This window comes from Acinonyx jubatus, chromosome A1 (assembly GCF_027475565.1).
Source record: "Acinonyx jubatus isolate Ajub_Pintada_27869175 chromosome A1, VMU_Ajub_asm_v1.0, whole genome shotgun sequence".
Taxonomy (NCBI): domain Eukaryota; kingdom Metazoa; phylum Chordata; class Mammalia; order Carnivora; family Felidae; genus Acinonyx; species Acinonyx jubatus.
Window position 1 is genome coordinate 134554085 of NC_069380.1, and position 22262 is coordinate 134576346.

Here is a 22262-nt window from a genome sequence, read left to right on the forward strand (position 1 = left end):
TTTAGACTGCCCTTCTACTAATCTGAATTAGACGATTTCTATAGTCTGATACAATGCAAACACATTAAAAGTAATTAATGTTTAAGATTCTACTTAAATTGACTTTGCTAAAGGGATGACATACAGAGAGCCTACCTACCAACTTCTAAAGGAAGGTTATCATCTAAGTCAATTAGCCAATGATATCTATTGGCCTTCAACATTAGAACGGAATAATATGTAATTCAACACTTTAAGTATGTTATCAGTTCATTTTGTCCCAAATGAATAACATGAGGAAATAAGGAAAAGAGTATTCATACCTTAAATGAAGCTACAGCTTTATCATAAGCTTTTATCAACGCTGTATCATCCCAAATGTCAGAATCATCACTCTGGGAAGGGTAAAGAACAAACACAATTCATGTTTAAATGGGTTTCATAAAAAATGTAGGTTAGATACTGTCAGGAGCCATCCTACGCCACACATGAAGTTACACTAAAAACAGGTATTTTAAATCCTAAACAAAACTAGAGGAAGCCTACCTCCTTACAGAGTATGTGACATTACCCCCAAAGCTAGGCATATGTAAATATTCTAAAAGGAGTAAACTGAATGCTCTATAATTGAATTTCTATCCACCCACCATAAGTGGATCTGTTCAAAGATAACTATGTTTCAAACTTTTCTAAGAGCTGATAAAAGGTTTACTTTGGCAATGTGGGAAAACATCTGGCTATTAGCCTGACTTTGTTATACAGACTATGGTAATGCTATTCCGACCAAAGAATCTGAGGTCCAAAGAATATTCTTTTCCCCTTGACCTTGCACTATGTCTAGATTAAGCAAGAATTCTCAAAAGGTTTTAAGTTACAAATTACTAGTAGTGATTAATAAATCAATTTTCATTTTAAACAGGAGTGGTATTAAGTAATCTGGAAAAGACTGAAGTAGCATTTAATTCTATTTTTATTTAAATTTAATTCAATTCAAAAACATATTCTTGAGCATCCATTATCTCTTACACACTCATTTCTGAGAGGTATATGAAATCACGCTACCTGCTCTCTTCAGCGATGGTCTAAATAGGAATTTAAAACATATTGTCACAGAAAATCAAAATAAAAAAAATCCAAACATTTATGGTGAGACATTACAGACAATAAATGTGTGAATTAAAAGAAACAGATTTTCTCTGGTTCAAGAGGCCGACTTTGGAAGATGCTGAATTCACCTGCTCCCCACCAATGTACCAGATCTATAGCTACATACGGAACAACTTCCTGTAGGGTAAAAAGACAATATCAAAAATACCCAGAAATTAGTTGAGCAATTCCTACACATTAGGCAAACATGAAAAAACAAATTCCTACAAAGAAGAGAAGCTGAGACACAGTTTTGCCATAAACCCCTTCCCAGTGCAGCAACCCATTATAGGGAGGAATCTCAAAACTCAGAGACTCTCCCTGAGGAGAAATGAATTTGAACCCCAAACTGGGCACTTGAACTTTTAAGACCTGTACCTGAGATAAGCCCTCAAGACATCTAGCTTTAAAAACTATGGGATTCCCAAAGACCTACAGGAAAATAGCAAACTGAGAAAAAGCCATTTAAGGGCTCCAATGCCTGGATTTAATTGCCCAAGGCCCTTAGTGAAGAAACAATGGAGTAAAAGGCACACAAACTTTATGTGAAAGAGACTCATTTGCTTATTAAAGTGTTAGCCTGAGGGGCAGTCTAATTTAACACACACTTGCAGGGCCCTGGTGGGATATTCTCGATGCACACAGGCTAGTGGGCACCATGTTTCTGCTCCTGCCTCGCTCCAGACAGACAATGCCATCTGTGTGCTCTCCCTCTTCTGAGTTCCAGAGCACTTGTGTTTCCTAGAGGGTAGCATTTGTTTACATGCACTTGGTGCCCCAGTTTCCACACCTGGTGTCCCAGGCTTTTGCAGCTGTTGCTCAGGAAACACTCCGTAACCATCTGTCCATGGTAACTAGGGGGCTTTCCATTCCTGGGTTCCATAAGACTATTCACTCTCTGCCTTATTCCAGCTTACTGTTATCTCCCAGAAAGAAGCTTATGCACTCTCTGGGTACCCTGATTATTGCAAGTGCTACCCAGGGGATATGTCCAGATCACCTGCTCTGCAGGCTGAGTGGGCTTCTGCTTGCATTCCCACAAGACTGTATATATTTACGTACTTTAAAAGCTGCTGCCCAAGGGTCTGGCTCCCCAATCATCCTGAATCAAATTGTTGACTGAGATCCTCCTCCTGGGGCACAGATAGGTCTTTGCACACTCTCAACTACTGGGAACCACTAAAATTAAAATAGGCTGCTTGGATAATCACAAAGGTTTGAGAAACAACCAAGAGCTAGTGCAGGGTTGAACGTTAAAGTTCATCTTCTACAAGATACTCCTTGAAGTCTGGCAGAGGTGGCTATTATCTAATGCACAGAAACCAACTCAGAAAGTCAAGCAAAATGAAGAAACAGAGGAATATGTTCCAAAAAAAGAATAAGGTACAACCTCAGAAACCATTTCTTAAAAGTAACAGAGAAGCGATTTACCTGATAAGGAGTTCAAAATAATAGTCATAAGCATGCTTATCAAGCTCAGGAGAATGAATGAGCACAGTGAGAACTTCAAGAAATAAAAAATAAAGAAAATGCCAAAAAGAAAAAAAGTCAGGGGCGCCTGGGTGGCTCAGGCAGTTGAGCGGCTGACTTTGGCTGAAGTCATGATCTCACGGCTCATGGGTTCGTACACTGCATCAGGCTTGCTGCTGTAAGAGTGGACCCTGCTTCAGATCCCCCATCCCCCTCTCTCTGCCCCTCCCCACCTCAAAAATAAACAAGCTTAAAAAAAAAAGATTAACTCCCCCCCCCCCCGCCCTTTCCCCCCTCCGGTGTGCTCTCTCTAAAATAAAAATTAAAAATAATAAAATAATTTTTTAAACTATGTATGGTGTCAGATGTTAACTCGACTTATTGTGGTGTTTGCTTTCCAAAGTGTACAAATACTGAATAATTATGTTGTACACCTGAAATTAATACAATGTTACATCTCAATTATACCTCAATAAAAAAAAGAAGAGAAAAAGGAATGGCTGGTGGATGATCATGGAGCAAACAGGCCTAGGAAATAAAAATCAGAAGGATGAGGACAGGTACAAGAGAAAATAGAAAGCATTTCAAGAAAGATCAGGAGCCAAAAAAAAAAGGCCTAGAAGCAAAAATAAACCCACTGACTGTATGGTTTCACTTGCGTGAGATACCAAAAGTAGTCAATCACAAAAACAGTAGAAAGTTGGGGTTGGGGCAATGCTTTTTAATGGGTAGAGTTTCAGTTTTGCAACATTAAAAAGTTCTAGGTATCTACCGTACAATAACATGAATATATTTAACGCCAACTGCACAGTTCAAAATGGCTAAGATGTAGGGCACTTGGTTGATTCAGTTGGTAGAGCGTGAGACTCTTGATCTCGTTCGAACCCCACGTTGGGTACAGAGTGGACTTAAAAAAAATGGCTAAGATGATAAATTTTATGTTATGTGTGTGCTTTTAAGCCACAATTAAGGGACACCTGGGTGGCTCAGGTGGTGAAGCATCCAAGTCTTGATTTCGGCTCAGTTCATCTCACCGTGGCCAGAGTGGAGCCTGTTTGAGATTCTCTTTCCCTCTCTCTCTGCCCCTCCCCCATGCTTGCTTGCTTTCTCCTTCTCTCACCCAAAATAAACATTTCTTAAAAATAAACCACAATTAAAAATAAAAATAAAACAATGTCTTTTGATCACTTAGACTCCAAGTCCAGCTAGAAGAATCAGGTTCATTCTACACAGTAGCTGAAGATAAGTTTAGATACATAATGTTGATGATAAGAGGACAAGTTACAAAACATCTTCAATTAGTATCTTGGATTTGGTATAATGTTAGTCAATTAATGAGTTCCAAAGAAGCCTATAATAAAACGTGTTTAGTTGCAAAACTAATTTAGGTGGCTCTCCTGTTAATCTCCATTATAAAGTGAAACAGCTAATATCATTTTTTGATAAAAAGTAATTAAAAATCATTTAATTATTCTGTAGCTAAGGAAAGTAATCACAGAGGTAACTGATTGTTCAAGGTTACACTTCCACTTAGAAAGGGAGATGTTCCTTAGAGATTTGGTACAGCCTGAGTTAGCAAACAGTAGAAATTAATGATAATGAAGACATATTTTTTTTAAAAAAACACAAAATTACAAGACACATCAGTGCTCCTGCAACTGCAAATGGGGGCCATCTGTCTGGCTTAGTCAGAGGAGCATGTGAGTCTTGATCACAGAGTTCTAAGTCTGAGCCCCAGGTTGTGTATAGAGGTTACTTAAAAATAAAATATTAAAAGAAAAAATCCTGCAAAAAGTACTACTGATAAAGGAAGATGAATTCCACTGTTTCAATACAAGAGGGCATTCTTTTTTTTTTTTTTTTTTTACATGTATTTATTTTGAAAGAGAGGGCAAGAGAGTGCAAGCAGTAGAGGGGGAGGGAGGGAGGGAGGGAGGGCGGGGGGGGGAGGGGAGAGAGAGGGAGAGAGGGAGAGAGGGAGAGAGAGAGAGAGAGAGAGAGAGAGACAGACAGACAGAGACAGGGAGGGAAGGAGGGAGGGAGAGAGAGAATCCCAAGCAGGCTCTGCACTGACATAGGGGCTCGAACCCATGAACCAACCATGAGATCATGACCTGAGCCAAAGTCACACACCCAACCGACTGAGCCACCCACGTGCCCTCAAAAGGGCATTCTTAAAAGTAAAATACATAGCAACCAAACTCCTCACATGGCAATGATTATGCTCAGATCAAGGAAACAAGACATTTCAAAATGAAAAGACACCTAAGATTTTATACAAAGCTATTAGAACAAAAAATAGTTCAGCTAATAAAACTTCCCAAATAACAATCACAAAAAAAAAGAAAACACCCAATTGAAATTAAATAAACTAGCATCTGCAAACCACCCTGAATCAAAAGATTTATAACCTAAGATGGGAAAACAGGGCAAAAGGGCAAGATTTGAATTGGGAGTTAAAATCAAGATAGAAATGAGAGAAAAAGTAACGTTGGCTACAAAGCATCCAAGGCAGAATATATCTGACTGAAAATTTAGGGGGTACCAAAGAAAACACATTAAAAAAAAAAATAAAAGAAAAAGAAAAAGAAAAAAAGTGTTAAATACAGATAACTAGCAAAGAATATTTAATATATGTATAAATGTATATAGGAATACCTGAAGAATAAAAGCTAAAAATCAAAAACAAAATAAAATTCTAAAAAAAAAAATCTCAATGCCTCTAAACAAAAAGACCAAGTCAGGTACAAAATAAAGAAAATTAATTAGTATAAGATTTTCCCAGAGAAATTTGTGGGAAAAAGGAGTCAAGGATTTTGTGATATGGCCTAGCTGACCCTTGAGCAGGAAAACTAAGTTTACAATGTTGAAGAATACTATACTCACTAACCTTTCCAGAGAAATCTACTGAAAATAAGCTTCAACCAACCAAGTATGATCAGGGAAAACTTGGGTTAAAACAAAACAAAACCCAACCTTAGCAATTCTAACAGAAAAGTAAACTACAGTTGACCCTTGAACAACTGTGGGGGAGGGAGGCTAGAGGTGCTGAGAACTGTAGTTTTCATATATATTTTTAGTATTTATTTTTGAGAGAGTGCAAGTGGGGAAGGGGCAGAGAGAGGGGGACAGGGGAGTGAGGACAGAGGATCTGAAGCAGGCTCTGTGCTGTCAGCAGCGGGTCCAAGGTGGGGTTGCAACTGGCTAACTGCAAGAAAATGACCTGAGCTGAAGTCAGATGCTCAACTGACTGAGCCACCCAGTTGCCCCAGCTTTTTTTTTTTTTTTAAGCAGGCTCCATACTCAATATGGAGCTGGAACTCATGACACCAAAATCAAAAGTTGCATGCTCTACCAAATGAGCCAGCCAGGTATCCCTCTGTGTATAATTTTTGACTCCCCAAAACCTTAACCATTATTAGCCTACTGTTGACCAGAAGCCTTACAAATAATATAAACAGCCTATTAATATATGCTTGATGTATTATACACTGTATTCTTACAAAATAAAGAAAATATTAAAATTCTAAGGAAGAGAAAATACATTTATAATACTGTACTATATTTATGAGGAAAAAATTCACATATAGGTGGACCTGTCCAGCTCAAACCATGGCTGTTCAAGGGTCAATATATATTAAATTGACAAGCTATAAAACTCATGTGGAAATACAAAGGACCTAGAAAAGACAAATCAATTCTGAAAAAGCAAAGCAAAGCTGGAAGATTTACATTATCTTACTTCAATAAGTACTGTGAAGCTACTGTAATCAAAAAGTGTGTATTAAAAATAGATTATTATTTAAGTGTGCTATTAAAAATACAGAAGTAGTACATGCACCCCAATGTTTATAGCAGCACTATCAACAATAGCCAACCTATGGAGAGAGTCCAAATGTCCACTTACTGATGAATGGATAAAGAAGATGTGGTATATATATACAATGGAGTATGACTTGGCAATTAAAAAGAATGAAATCTTGGGGCGCCTGGATGGCTCATTCGGTTGAGCTTCTGACTTCAGCTTGGGTCATGATCTCACAGTTTGCGAGTTCCAGCCCCGCATCGGGCTCTGTGCTGACAGCTCAGGGCCTGGAGCCTGCTTCAGATTCTGTGTCTCCCTCTCTCTACCCCTCTTCTGCTTGTACTCTCTCTCTCAAAAATAAACATTAAAAAACAGTAAACAAACAACAGATCTCAGCATTTTGCCAAAGAAAATAGTATACTGACAGCAAATAAACATATGAAATGATGATTAATTGATGGCTCAATTAGTTAAGCATCCTATTTGGCTCAGGTCAGGATTTCATGTTTCATGAGTTTGAGCCCAGAATTGGGCTCTCTGCTGTCAGCATGGAGCCTGCTTCAGATCTTCTGTCCCTACCTCTCTCTACCCCTCCACTGCTTGTGCTCTCTCAAAAATAAACATTTAAGGGCACCTGGGTGGTTCAGCCAGTTAAGTGTCTGGTTTTGGCTCAGGTCATGATCTCACAGTTTCTGGATTCAGGCCCTGAGTTGGGCTCTATGCTGACAGTGTGGAACCTGTTTGCAATTCTTTCTCTCTTCCTCGCTATCTGCCCCTCACCCACCCTCCATTTCTCTCAGAATAAATTAACAAACCTTAAAAAAAAGATGACCATGGGAATGCAAGTTAGTGCAGCCACTCTGGAAAACAGTATGGAGGTTCCTCAAAAAACTAAAAATAGAATTACCCTACGACCCAGCAACTGCACTACTAGGCATTTATCCAAGGGATACAGGTGTGCTGTTTCGAAGGGACACATGCACCCCCATGTTTATAGCAGCACTATCCACAATAGCCAAAGTATGGAAAGAGCCCAAATGTCCATCGATGGATGAATGGATAAAGAAGATGTGGTATATATATGCAATGGAGTATTACTCGGCAATCAAAAAGAATGGAATCTTACCATTTGCAACTACATGGATGGAACTGGAGGGTATTATGCTAAGTGAAATTAGAGAAAGACAAACATCCTATGACTTCACTCATATGAGGACTTTAACAGATAAAACAGGTGAACATAAGGGAAGGGAAACAAACATATAAAAACAGGGAGGTGGACAAAACATAAGAGACTCATAAATATGGAGAACAAACTGAGGGTTACTGGAGGGGTTGTGGGAGGGGGGATGGGCTAAATGGGTAAGGGGCACTAAGGAATCTACTCCTGAAATCATTGTTTCACTATATGCTAATTTGGATGTAAATTTTAAAAAATAAAAAATTAAATTAAAAAAAAAAAAGAGCATTTCAAAATTAACAAGGATGTGGAAAAAGTGGAACTGTCATACACTGCTAGTCAAAATATAAAATGGTTCAACCACTTTGAAGAAGAGTTTGGCACTTTTTTTTTTTAAGGTCTGACTGGATTTATTCAATGGGTAGCATCCCATTTAACAAATAGAAGGGTGCTTCCAAGGCAGTTTTTTTTTTTTTAAATGTAGGCTCCATACCCAATGTGGGGTTTAAACTCACCACCCAGAGATCAAGAATCTCATGCTCTACCGACGGAGCCAGTCAGGCACCCCCCAAGGCAGCTTCTTAAAAAGTTAAAACACACCTACTCCATGAGTAGACTTCCAACAGAAATGAAAACTTATGTCCACACAGTCTTCTCCACTAATATTCACAGCAGCTCTATTATTAACTGTCCCCAAATGAAAACAATCGATGGCACAAAAACAGACACATAGACCAATGGAATAGAATAGAAATCCCAGAACTAGACCCACAAAAGTATGGCCAACTAATCTTTGACAAAGCAGGAAAGAACATACAATGGAAAAAAGTCTCTTTAACAAATGGTGCTGGGAGAACTGGACAGCAACATGCAGAAGATTGAAACTAGACCACTTTCTCACACCATTCACAAAAATAAACTCAAAATGGTTAAAGGACCTGAATGTGAGATGGGAAACCATCAAAACCCTAGAGGAGAAAACAGGAAAAGACCTTCTGACCTCAGCCGTAGCAATTTCTTACTCGACACATCCCCAAAGGCAAGGGAATTAAAAGCAAAAATGAACTACTGGGACCTTATGAAGATAAAAAGCTTCTGCACAGCAAAGGAAACAACCAACAGAACTAAAAGGCAACCAACGGAACGGGAAAAGATATTTGCAAATGACATATCGGACAAAGGGCTAGCTAGTATCCAAAATCTATAAAGAGCTCACCAAACTCCACACCCGAAAAACAAATAATCCAGTGAACAAATGGGCAGAAAACATGAATAGACACTTCTCTAAAGAAGACATCCAGATGGCCAATAGGCACATGAAAAGAAGCTCAACGTTGCTCCTCATCAGGGAAATACAAATCAAAACCACACTCAGATATCACCTCACGCCAGTCAGAGTAGCCAAAATAAACAAATCAGGAGACTATAGATGCTGGCGAGGATGTGGAGAAACGGGAACCCTCTTGCACTGTTGTGGGAATGCAAACTGGTGCAGCTGCTCTGGAAAACAGTGTGGAGGTTCCTCAAAAAATTAAAAATAGAACTACCCTATGACCCAGCAATAGCACTGCTAGGAATTTGCCCAAGGGATACAGGAGTGCTGATGCAGAGGGGCACTTGTACCCCAATGTTTATAGCAGCACTCTCAACAATAGCCAAACTATGGAAAGAGCCTAAATGTCCATCAACTGATGACTGGATAAAGAAATTGTGGTTTATATACACAATGGAGTACTACGTGGCCATGAGAAAGAATGAAACATGGCCCTTTGTAGCAACGTGGACAGAACTGGAGAGTGTGATGCTAAGTGAAATAAGCCATACAGAGAAAGACAGATACCATATGTTTTCACTCTTATGTGGATCCTGAGAAACTTAACAGAAGACCATGGGGGAGGGGAAGGGAAAAAAAAAAAAAGAGGTTAGAATGGGAGAGAGCCAAAGAATAAGAGACTGTTAAAAACTGAGAACAAACTGAGGGTTGATGGGGGTGGGAGGGAGGGGAAGGTGGATGATAGGTATTGAGGAGGGCTCCTGTTGGGATGAGCACTGGGTGTTGTATGGAAACCAATTTGACAATAAATTTCATATATTGAAAAAAAAAAAATAAACTCTTCAGCATAAAAAAAAGAAAACAATCGAAACATTTATGAACAAGTGAATGCATAAACAAATTCTAGTATAATAATAAAATGGGATACTGCAGCAATAAAAAGGAATGAACAACTAATATATACAACAAAATGTGTGAAACTGAAAACTATGCTGAGTAAAGTAAGGCAAACAAAAGATTTAATGTTTATAAACTTCTAGAAAATGCATACTAATCAGCGACAGAAAGTGTGATCCAGCAGTGATCGGGGAACAGCAGATGAGAGAAAGAAGAGTAGGATTATAAAGGGGTATAAAGAAATCCAAACCAGCCCACACACTGAGATCATGTGAAGCCCTGAGAGGACAGGAAGAAACAAAACGGCTTTCAATCTCTAGCTGCTCAGTCCTGGGCTACTGTAGCTCCAATGTCTACGTGAATGCAACCACGTGAAAGATCTAAAGGACAAATGTCCAGCAAGGCCTTCACAAATTCTTGACCCACAGAAACCATGACAGATAATAAAATGATAATTACTATTTCAAGGTACTAAGTTTTGGGGAGTTTGTTAGATAACAAGAGACACCAGAACAGACCATCAGCACTGCTTTTATATAGCTGTTTCTTGGTCACCACTAGTATGCCTCTAGTTCTCCTATCTTCTACAATTGTCAACTGCTGAAACTTCTGCTGAGATCTCTTGAGCCATCATTAAACCCTGCTCCCAATATCTTTAACCTCTCTGAATATTCCCTTTACCTCCTTGCTTTAAAATCTAACTTTCCCCAAAGATGCCTCTTTCCTTGCAGATATCTCAAATGAAATGTCTTCTCCATATCCCTCAAATCATCATACCACAGATGGGGAAGCAATCTTACTTGCTCCTTACACCCACTTCCAGATTTTTCCTCTCTCCTTCCTTCCTAAAAACTCTCAGTTTCAAGAACCCTGTTACTAGACTCCACTGTCTGCTGTTCCTCTTTATGTAATCATCTACAGCCATCTGAGCCACGCTTCCTCACTCCCCTGAGATTTAGCGTTGTCTCCAACGCTACTCCTGCCATTCTTGGTTGTTAAAAAACCCACATAGCTGATTCTGCCAATACCCTAACCGTCCAGGTCCTTAAACTCCTCCATATTAATGATCTTGTACACCACCCAATCGCAGTTACTAGCTTCTATGGTTAACAATAACCGAATGTTTCCATAAACTCAGTTTAAAGAATCCTACTCTCCTTGGACAGAACACATGAACAGACATTTCTTGGAAGATGACAGAGGGCCAAAGACACATGAAAAGATGCTCAACATCACTCAGCATCAGGCAAATGCGAATCAAAACAATGAGCGATCAACTGACATGTCATATTAGCTAAAACCAAAAACACAAAAGAAACAAAGGTTGGCGAAGATGTAGAAAAAAGGAATCTTCACGCACTGCTGGTGGGAATGCAAACTGGATCAGCCTCTATGGAAAACAATATGGAGACTCCTCAAAATATTAAAAACAGAACTATGTCCTCACCTGCTACGAAAATAGAACCATCCTATGATCCAGTAAATTGCACTGCTGGGTATTTACGAAAGAACACAAAAACACCACCCTGAAGAGATATATACACCCCTATGTTTATTTTAAAAATCAATTTATCTTATAACTGTACTCTTTAATTCCCATCCCTTATATCCCCTATGTATGTGTGTGTATATATATACATATATATATATATGTATATAAATATATACACACACACACCTTCTTTATCCATTCATCTATCAATGGATACTTGGGCTGCTTCCACAGTTGGCCTATTGTAAATAGTGCTGCTATAAACACAGGGGTGCATGTATACTTCTGAATTGGTGTTTTTGTATTCTTTTGGTAAATACTCACTAGTGCCATTGCTAGATCATAAGGTAGTTTTATTTTTAATTTTCCGAGGAACCTCCATCCTGTTTTCCACAATCTGCATTCCCACCAACAGTGCAGGAAGGTTCCTTTTTCTTCATATCCTAACACTTGTTCCTTGTATTTTTTCTTTTAGCCATTATGCCAGGTCAAGTAATATCTCATTTTTTGAAGTAAACTATGTGCCCAATGTGGGTTTTAAACTCATGACCCTAAGATCGAGTCACATGTTCTACCAAATGAGACAGCCAGGCACCCCTCATTATGGTTTTGGTTTGCATTTAACTCATGATGAGTGATGCTGAACATTTTTCATGTGTGTTAGCCACCTCTATGTCTTTGGGGAAACGTCTGTTCAGTCTTCTGCCCTTCTTTTTTTTGGTTTTTAAATTTTTTTTTAAGCTCAACATCCACCAACCTGGGGCCTGAATGGAGGACTCTGAGATCAAGAGTTATGCACTCTACTGACTGAGACAGCCAGGGGCCCCGCTTCTGCCCATTTTTAAATTGGATTTTTTGTTTTTTGGGTGTTAAGTTCTTTCAGTTTTTCACATATTTTGGATACTAACCCTTTATGGGCTATGTCATTTGCAACTATCTTCTCCCTTTCAGTAGGCTATGTTTTAGTTTTGATAACCATTACCTTTGCTGTGCAGAAACTTTTCATTTTAACGGAGTCCCAGTAGTTTATTTTTGCTTTTATTTCCTTTGTCTCAGGAGACTTAGAAAAATGTTATGACCAATGTCAGAGATTTCAATGCCTGTACCCTCTTCAAAGCTTTTTATGGTTTCAATGATCATATTTAGGTCTTTAATCCATTTTGGGTTTATTTTTGTGTATGGACCAGTTTTGTTCTTTTCTATGCGGCTGTCCAGTTTTCCCAACACCATTTGTTGAGATTTTTTTTAAGTTCTTTTATTTGAGAGACAGAGAGAGTATGAGCAGGGTAGGGGCAGAGAGGGAGAATCTCAAGCATGCGTTGAGCTGTGCACACAAAGAGCAACATGGGGCTCGAACCCACGAACTGTGAAATTATGACCTGAGTCGAAATGAATTGGGACACTTAACCAAATGAGCCACCCAGGCACCCCTAAGAGATTATCTTTCTCCCAATGCATACTCATCTCGCCTTTGCCAAAGATTAACTGACCATATAATTGTGGCTTTATTTTTGGGTCTTCTGTTCTATTCCACTGATCTATGCATGAATTTTTATGCCAGTACCATACTGTTTTAATTGCTACTTCTTTGTAACCTAACATGAAATCTGGAGTTGTGATACCTTCAGTTTCGTTCTTGTGTTTCAAGACTGCTTTGGCTATTCGACGTCTTGCAGTTCCATACAAATTTTAGGATCGTTTTAGTTCTGCGAAAAATACTGTTAGTATTTTCACAGGGATTTCATTAAATGTGTAGACGGCTTTGGGTAGTACAGACATTTTAACAATATTTGTTCTTACAACCCATAGCATGGAATGTCTTTCCATTTCTTTGTCTTGAATTTGGCTGGCATTTCATTCACCTCTAAGTTTATTGCAGCATTATTTACAATAACCAAATTACGGAAGCAGCCCAAGTGTCCACTGATAGATGAATGCATAAAGATGTGGTATACATACACAATGGAATATTACTCAGCCATCAAAAAGAACAAAATCTTTTCACTTGCAACGATGTGGACGAAGCTAGAGAGTATAACGCTAAATGAAATAACTCGGAGAAAGACAAATACCATATGATCTCACTTATATACAGAATTTAGGAACAAAGTAAGATAAGGGAGGACACCTGGCTGGCTTAGTCAGTACAGGATGCAATTCTTGATCTCAGAGTAGTGAGTTCAAGCCCCATGCTGGGCTTGGAGCCTACTTAAAATAATATAAAATAAAATACTTTTAAAAAAAGAAAAAAGAGAGACAAACTAAGAAATAGACTTAACTATCAAAAACAAACTGATGGTTAACAAATGCGAGGGGGTTGGGGGGGAGCACTGGTGAACTAGGTGAAGGGGATTAAGAGTAAATTTACCATGGTAAGCCCTGAGTAATGTATAGAAACTGTTGAGCCACTATGTTGTACAGCTGAAACTAGTTTAACATTGTATGTCAAGAACACTGGAATTAAAATTTAAAAAAACTAAAAAAAAAGGAATCCTACTCTCCAACTATCACCTAACCTCTGCAACTTACTTCTTCTATCTGGATGATGACAATCATTCCACTTAACTAGAACAAAATAGCGATCTTCCACAAATTTTTAAACTTTTACTATCCTAACGTCCTCCCTTCCTTTCTTAGCCAGCTTAAATTCCATGGTCAATTACTAACATAATTACCTTGTACCCCTCCCTCCCTCCCTTATATCCACTTGGTAAAACTACAGCCCCATTATTTTCAACACTTAATTCACTGTGTGCCTGCCCTCACACACCTGAATTCAACTTAGCTGGAGAAAAACACAATCAAGCTGTTTAGTATCTTTTAAACTCACGACCAAAATCTCAAGTAAACCTGTCATGTTGCCTAACAACACTTCCACTACATTTCCCTAGTCCAATACTCCTCTACTCTCCCTACTTTCCACCCACTTTCTACTTTCTTTCTGCTCAAAACTCCAACACCTGCCTCCCCTCACTCCTAGTTGATGACCTTATTTCTTTTACTGAGAACAGCCACAATCAAGACAGCTTCCACAAATCTGTCCATCCACACAAGTCTGTGCCCATGTAACTGTCACATGAACTGTCAATGTTTCTAACAAAGGCCAAATCCATCTTCTCTTATCTACTCTAGAACACTGCTTCGACACTTCTCTTTTGCCCCTTGTATCAAGTTTTCCATCCTTATTCAATCTTTCGCACCCGACCAAAAAGCGTTGAAACAGATTTCTATCATCTAACAAAAAAACCAGTTAAGAATCCTGTTTATTTTACCCTCCCCTTCATCTATCGGCCAATTTCTCTACCTTCTATTTACAAAACTTGAAATATTTATTTACAAGTTTTGCCTTGACTTTCTCCTCTCCCCGCTCCAAACTCACTCCAATCAGATTTCACCCAAGGCTGAGCTTCTCATTTCCCTCCCTTATAAACCTATTCCACTTGCAGTCTTCTGACCTCAGTACATCTCAGGAAAAAACAATTTCATCTTTTCATGACTGCAGGTCAATCTTGGAATTATCTTTGATTTTCCCCTCTCAAACCTCCATTATCGAATCCATATGCAAAACCCGTTGCCTCTGATTTCAAATTATAACCGGAAAGCAAGTACCTTGCTTTCCATCGCTAACACCTCGATGTAAAACTGGCACATTTCAATAGTCTCCTCCTTGGTTTACCTGCTTCACCCCGGCCTGCCCCCGCACACTCCCCAATCAGAAACAATGGACAAACCAAGGCAAAATCAAGTTGAGGTAGGGAATCAGTTCTAACCCATCAGGGTGCCCAAGCCGCACGAGGAAGGAGCCTGTAGCTAAAATTCCCAAATGAGGAAAGCCGTAGAAACCTGTGGAATACCGCCCCGCAGTCAGCGAACCCGACCGGGCCAGCCCAGCCGCGGAAGCCCCTAGCGGGACGCTCGGAGCGAGCCCAGTGAGCCTGTCTGAAGGCGATGCCGTCCAAGATCTCACCTGGCCTGTGCCACGCCGGAAGAGCACCGAATCTTCCTGCTCGGGGACACCGCTGCCTCCCCCCATCGCCATGGCGAGCCTACTGCCGCGTACACGGCGTGGGCTCCGTCTCTCTGAAAGTGACAACTTCCGCCGCTGGAGGCTTCTGGGAGCGGAAGAGTACGGTGTCCTGGAGATCGGCCACGAGGCCTGGGAGACTCCTGGTGCTTTCTCTAGGAGTCGACTTGCTCTTTCCTGTGATCAATTCTTTGGTTTCACATTTTCCTATGTTGGTAGAGTGATTCCCACCAAGGGTTTTTTTTTTTGTTTTAAACAATATATTTTTTTAAACAATAGATTTACATAGAAAATAATGTTCATTGCAAATAACATAGAAAACATGGGTAATACAAAAAAATAAGGGGCGCCTGGTGGCTCAGGGCTTTGAGGGTATGGCTCTTGATTTCCCTTCAGGTTATGATCCGAGGGTTTTGGGATCCAGCCCTGTGTTCTGCTCAGCGCTGAGCCTGGAGATTCCTTAAGATTCTCTATCACTCTGCCCCTCTCCCGTACTCCTGCATGTACTCTCTAAAACAAACAAAAATAAGCCCAGATGTAACCAATGATGATGATATCGCCACCATTTAAAAAGTGCTTTACGGAGTTTTTTATTTTATTTTTTTAGAGCACGTGAGCCGGGGAGAGGGGCAGAGGTAGAAAGAATCTTAAGGCATCTCTATGCTCAGCGCAAGGCCAGACAAGGGGCTCAACCCCAGCACCCTGGGGTCATAACCTCAGCTGAAATCAGAGTCCCACGCTCCACCTGCTGAGTCACCCAGGCTCCTTTGTATTTTATTTTCACGACCCAATAAACGACGGGTTATTATTCCCATTTTAAAGATAAGTAAACTTACTGTGGTACTTGTATACTATAGACTACTGTTGCATCCACACGACTCCTGAAACAGAATGCTACGGGCACCAGTGACAGTCACAACAAAGTTTATTACAATGAGAGGCAAGGCCGACCGATCTGGACCAACACTCTTGACAAGAGTGCGGCCCCGAACAGCCGGGGTACAGAGTTTTTATAACCGATCACATCGTTTTATCAACACCTGGGAACAGAATAAAGAAACAGGTTCCAGATGAGTTAAACAGTTGCCTAATGAGGTGTTTACTTTAGACTTTCTGCCTTTAAGTTGCAACCAGTGGATCTCCTTGACCCTGCCTCTGACACTCTTTTCTTTGAACTTTTGTTTCCTTAATTGGTGAAGCCTAATTTACAAGGGTATGAGGCGTAGTTTACCAGAGCAAAGCAAGGCTGTTATCTCTTAACCTTCAGTGTCAACACAAAGCTGTTATTTTTCAAGCTAAGCATTAGCCCTACACTACAATTTAACCCTTACACTACTACTCAGCAATTAAAAAATAGGAATGAGGATCTCCCGAAATGCTTAGACTTGATTTGGGGGTTGTGAGTTTCAGCCCCACAATGGGTTGTAGAGATCAATTAAAAAGAAAAATCTTTTAAGAAAAAATTAAGTATTGATATACGAGGAAAAGAAAAAAAAAAGGAAACAGGCATAGAGCATTTACACAGCTGCCTGGATTCCAGGTAGCAGAGTTCATTCCTTTACCTACTTCTCAATTTTAACATTTAAGTTAATATCCATTCTCCCAAGTCTTCTTTGGTAAATTTTCAAACTTAAAAAAAAAAAAGGTCAAAATAAACAAAGGGGACTGCATCAAACTTTCATCCTTTGCACAGTGAAGGAAACCAACACAAGGAAAAGACAACCTACACTGAATGGGTGAAGACATTCTCACATATGACCTGATAAGGGATTAATATCCAAAATCTATAAAGAACTCCTAAAACTCAATGTAAAAAAACCAAAACAGGAATCTAATAAAAAAATATGCAGAGGCCCTGCATAGACATTTTCCCAAAGAACACATGCAGATGTCAATAGGTACATGAAAAGATGCTCAGTATCACTAACCCTCAGGAAAATGCAAATCAAAACCACAATGAGCTATTACCTCACAGGTGTCAGAATGGCTATTATCAAAAAGACAAGAGAGAACAAGTGTTACTAAGGATGCAAAGAAAAGAATTCTTGTGGACTATTGGTGGGAACATAAATTGTTGCAGACACTAGATGAGTGGTAAAGATATGTTTACACACATGCACAATGGAATATAGTCATAAAAAGAATGAAATCTTTACAACAACATGGACACATCTAGAGGATATCATGCTAAGTGAAATGAGTCCAAGAAAGACAAATTACCATACGACTTCATTTATATGTGGAAACTAAAAAACAAATGAACATAATAGATTTATAGAGAACTCGCAATTGCCACAGGATGGGGGTGGGGGGAGTATGACGATAGATAAAGTGAAAGGGATAGAGAAGAAAAGTGGGATCAAATGTTGTCTAATGTTTAATGATATGCTGCGTTTTTTTTTCCTGTCTTTACATGGGTCAAGCAGGTCTTTAAATCTTAGTAGGCATTTACCATTTACTCTTCCAGATTATTCATTAATATTTAGATTGCCAGATGGATTCCATGTATATATGTATTATAATTTTCTTAAAAAATATATCTACCCAAGGAAGTTTGAGGGCTCCCCTTTGGCTTCTATCAATATCAGAAACAGATCTATTTTTTATTAATTTTTTTTCAACGTTTTTATTTTTTTTTGGGACAGAGAGAGACAGAGCATGAACGGGGGAGGGGCAGAGAGAGAGGGAGGCACAGAATCGGAAACAGGCTCCAGGCTCCGAGCCATCAGCCCAGAGCCTGACTTGGGGCTCGAACTCACGGACCGCGAGATAGTGACCTGGCTGAAGTCGGACGCTTAACCGACTGTGCCACCCAGGCGCCCCAGAAACAGATCTATTTTTTAAAAAGCCACTTAGATTTTTCTCAATTATAAAAATTCTCATAATGGCATTAAAAAATTTTTTTTAACAAATTTTTTTTTTTACATTTTTATTTATTTTTGAGAGACACAGAGAGACAGAGCACAGGTGGGGGAGGGGCAGAGAGCAAAGGAGACACAGAATCCGAAGCAGGTTCCTGGCTCTGAGCTGTGAGCACATAATCCAACCGAGGGTGCCTGGGTGGCTCAGTCGGTTAAGCGTCTGACTTTGGCTCAGGTCATGATCTCACGGTTTGTGAGTCTGAGCCCCGTGTCAGGCTCTGTGCTGTCAGATTGGAGCCTACTTCGGGTTCTGTGTCTCCTTCTCTTTCTGCCCCTCCCCCACTTGTCCTCTGTCTCTCAAAAATAAAAATGTAAAAAAAAAATTTTTTTTTAACGTTTAATTTTGAGAGAGAAAAGCTAAAAAAAAATTTTTTTTTAACGTTTATTTAATTTTGAGAGGGAGAAAGAGAGAAGCTCAGAGAGAATGGGATAGAAGGTCCAAAGTGGGCTCTGTGCTGACAACAGGCAGGCCAAAGCAGGGCTCAAACTGACCACCTGGAGAGCAATAGTCACATGGTTCCTCCGACTGGGCCAGCTGGGCACCCCCTCACAATGACATTTCATGTAGAAATTTAGACAGAACTTGCAAAGAGGTTTTTGTCTTTATATTTTTTGAGATATAACTTATATACCATAGAATTCACCATCTTAAAGCATACACTTAGTAGTTTTTAGTATATTTGAAAGGTTATATAGCTGCCACCAATTCCAGAACATTTTCATCACCTTAAAAAGAAACATTAGCAGTCACTCTCCATTCTTCCCTCCTTCCAGCTGCTCACCACTACTAATCTACTTTCTGTCTTTATGGATTTACTTGTTCTGGATATTTTATACAAATGCAATCTATGGCCCTTTGTGTCTGGACTTTTTCACTTAGCCCAAGGTTTTCAAGGAAAAATTAGCATTTTAATACATTTAGAATGGCAGGTTCTTTGTTGAAAAAAGTATTTTTACTTACCAGGATCCTCAACAAAAATGAACCTATGGCATTTTTGCTCTCAAAGAAAAGATGATGTTCTTTTATTCCTGATGGTGACATCCATAATTGAATTACTATATTTTACAAAGTTATTTCATATGATAGACAAAGCACTCAAAGCACTGTGTAGTGAACTTCCAAAGGAAAACCATTTCACCCGATTTGAAGGCACTTATTTAAACATTAAATTTAACATCAGGAACTGGAACAGTCTTTGTGTATATGGAATTTCAATACCAAAATCCTACCTTCCAGGACTCTTGGAAATTGCCCTTGAGCAAATAAAGAATTCAAATTAGTGACCAGGCTTCCAATTTGATTTTCCAATTTGAATTTCAAATGGGATAGTGCATAAACAAATGACAAGGCCAAAGCCAATTAGTTCTTTAGCGTTACATTATCAGGGTCTAGGGGCAGGAGATCATAGATGGGTCTGTGATTTTAGTACAAAATGGCTCACTGAACTGTTAAAGCAGCAGAACGTTAAAAATTACAAATGATGTTTTGGAAGAATATTTGAATGATGTAATGGACAAATGGTAGTGTAATTCATAAAGGGATAGATAGAATTGGCCATCCAGTATGTGAAGGTTTGAGTCCCCACCCTCATATCATATATCAAAATACATTCTGGGTGATTTTTATAAACTTGGGATGGGGGAGATCTTAAGATAGAAACAAGAAACCATGCAAGTACTGAAAACTTGAATACCTTTTGGGAGTCACGTGGATAATGTAAATGAGTTAAGGAGGAATAAGCAAAAGGTGTTGTGGGTATTGTCATCAGTAAAGCGGAGCCTGTACCTCCCCACCTCCCACTCACTCCACTCAATCCCTGCCCGAAGGTATTCAAGTTCACATTAAAAAGTTTTGACAAATGGGGTGCCTGGGTGGCTCAGTTAGTTATGTGTCTGATTTTGACTCAGGCCATGATCTCTCAGTTCATTAGTTCGAGTTCATTGGGCTGTCTGCTGTGAGCATGGGACCCACTTCAGATCCTTTGCCCTCCTCTCTCTCTGCCCCTCCCTTGCTTGTGCTGTCTCTCAAAAATAAACATTAAAAAAAAATTTTTTTTTTAAGTTTTAACATGTCAGCCAGGATAAGTCTGCTGTCAGTCTGCACCCTTACTTATAAAGAAACTACACTTATGGTAACGTAATTACAAGCAAAATAAAATGAAACTACAAACAATAGTGTGGAAAATATTTGTAACCTATTAAAAAAACTGCAGAAAAACAGACAAGAACAAACTATTCCTTGAAGAAAAAAAAATGGCCAATAAATATGAAAATAAGCCTCAGCTCTGCCCTCAGCTGGCCTGATTTCACATCCCTAACCTGCCACTTACTAGCTGGGTAACCTTGGTGGCGATTCCTTAATTAAAATCTCAATTTCTTTATCTATAAAGATAGATATAATAGTACTCACATGTGAAAGCTAAGTAAAATAAAAAGCATAAAGCAGAGAAAATATGAGTACATCAGAAGAGAAAATCCAAATGCCCAATAAACGTGGTAAAACATTCAACCTCTGCAGTCAAGAAATTACAGGGGCACCTGGGTGGGTCAGTCCATTGAGTGTCTGACTTGGGCTCGGGTCATGATCTCGCAGTTCGTGCATTGGAGGCCCGTGTTGGGCTCTGTGCTGACAGCTCAGAGCCTGGAGCCTGCTTCAGAATCTGTGTCTCCCTCTCTCTCTGCCCCTTCCCTGCTCACACTCTCTCAAAAATCAACATGAAAAAAAAAATTACCAACTAAGATACCACTTTTCCCACTCAGGATGGCCATATCAGAGATTAATATTTGATGTTATCAAGGGCATGGGAAATGGAGAGCTATTCTCTTGTGGGAAATATCTTCTTAAAATTGCAAATGCATGGCATATACCTTTGTACTAGGAATCCTACCTTTAAGAATCCATTCTTATAGGAATAAAATAACTATTACATAGTTAAGTATGACTATATTACAGAATTGTTTTTAGTGGCAGAAGTTTACAAACATCCTCAATTTCCATGAGTAAGGAAATTACTTGATAAATTACTATACCAAGGTTAGATTTATAGGGACTGACCTGTAGGCATAGCTTAAAAAAAAAAAAAAATCAAGTTACAGTAAGTTTTCCACTTTTGTTTAAAAAAAAAAATTCCCGGGGCGCCTGGGTGGCACAGTCGGTTAAGCGTCCGACTTCAGCCAGGTCACGATCTCGCGGTCCGGGAGTTCGAGCCCCGCGTCAGGCTCTGGGCTGATGGCTCGGAGCCTGGAGCCTGTTTCCGATTCTGTGTCTCCCTCTCTCTCTGCCCCTCCCCCGTTCATGCTCTGTCTCTCTCTGTCCCAAAAATAAAATAAAAAAAACGTTGAAAAAAAAATTTTAAATAAAAAAAAAATAAAAAAAATTCCCTGTAGTGGGTTGAATGGTGGCCCCCAAAATGATATGTCCACCAGATACAGCTATTGTGATTTGACCTTATTTGGAAAAGGGTTTTGGTAATGTAACTAAGGAACTCAGGATGAGATCATCCCAAATTAGAGTGGGCCCTAAACCTAGTGACAGGCATCCTTACAATAAACAAGAAGAAACCTGAGAAAAGAAGGCTATGTGAAGAGAGACATAGGAGTTATGGTGCCACAAGCAAACCAATGCCCGGAGCAACTAGAAACTGGAAGAGGCAAAGATTTTCCCCTCAAATCTTCAGAGGGCTTATGGTCCTGCTGATACCTTGTTTTTAGACTTCTGGCCTGTAGAACTGTGAGAGAATAAATTCCTATTGTTATAAGCCACCAAGTTTGTGGTAATTTGTTATAGCAACCCTAGTAAATCCTCAATATCCGTTAGTTATAGTTATGTTTACGAATGCTTAAGCGAGCATTGAGGAAAACTAGACCACAGTTTTATGTATCTTATGTCCCAGCAAATTTTCATTCTTAATATATAATAAGAAGTAAGTCATGACTACGAAAATATATATAAAAAATGTTTATGACAGAATCATTCTTAAAAACTTCAAACTAAGAGCAAACCAAATGTCCATGAAAAGTAGAGTGGATAACTAAGTTATGGTGTATTTATTTAACAGAATACTACACAGTTTCA

At 39.3% G+C, this 22262-nt stretch overlaps 1 protein-coding gene across 2 annotated transcripts in view; it reads right to left on the reverse strand.

Moving 5' to 3' along the window:
- Positions 1–15365, reverse strand: part of LOC106977081 (survival of motor neuron protein) — a 41382-nt gene extending 26017 nt beyond the window's left edge. For both annotated transcript variants that reach the window (XM_015074582.3, XM_015074581.3), the window contains exons 1-2: positions 15210–15365; positions 303–374 (exon numbers count right to left, since the gene is read on the reverse strand). In XM_015074582.3, the coding sequence (XP_014930068.1) occupies positions 303–374; positions 15210–15281 (144 nt within the window). In that variant the 5' untranslated portion in view covers positions 15282–15365. The remainder of the gene's footprint in view (positions 1–302; positions 375–15209) is intronic.
- Between the last annotated feature and the right edge of the window lie 6897 nt (positions 15366–22262).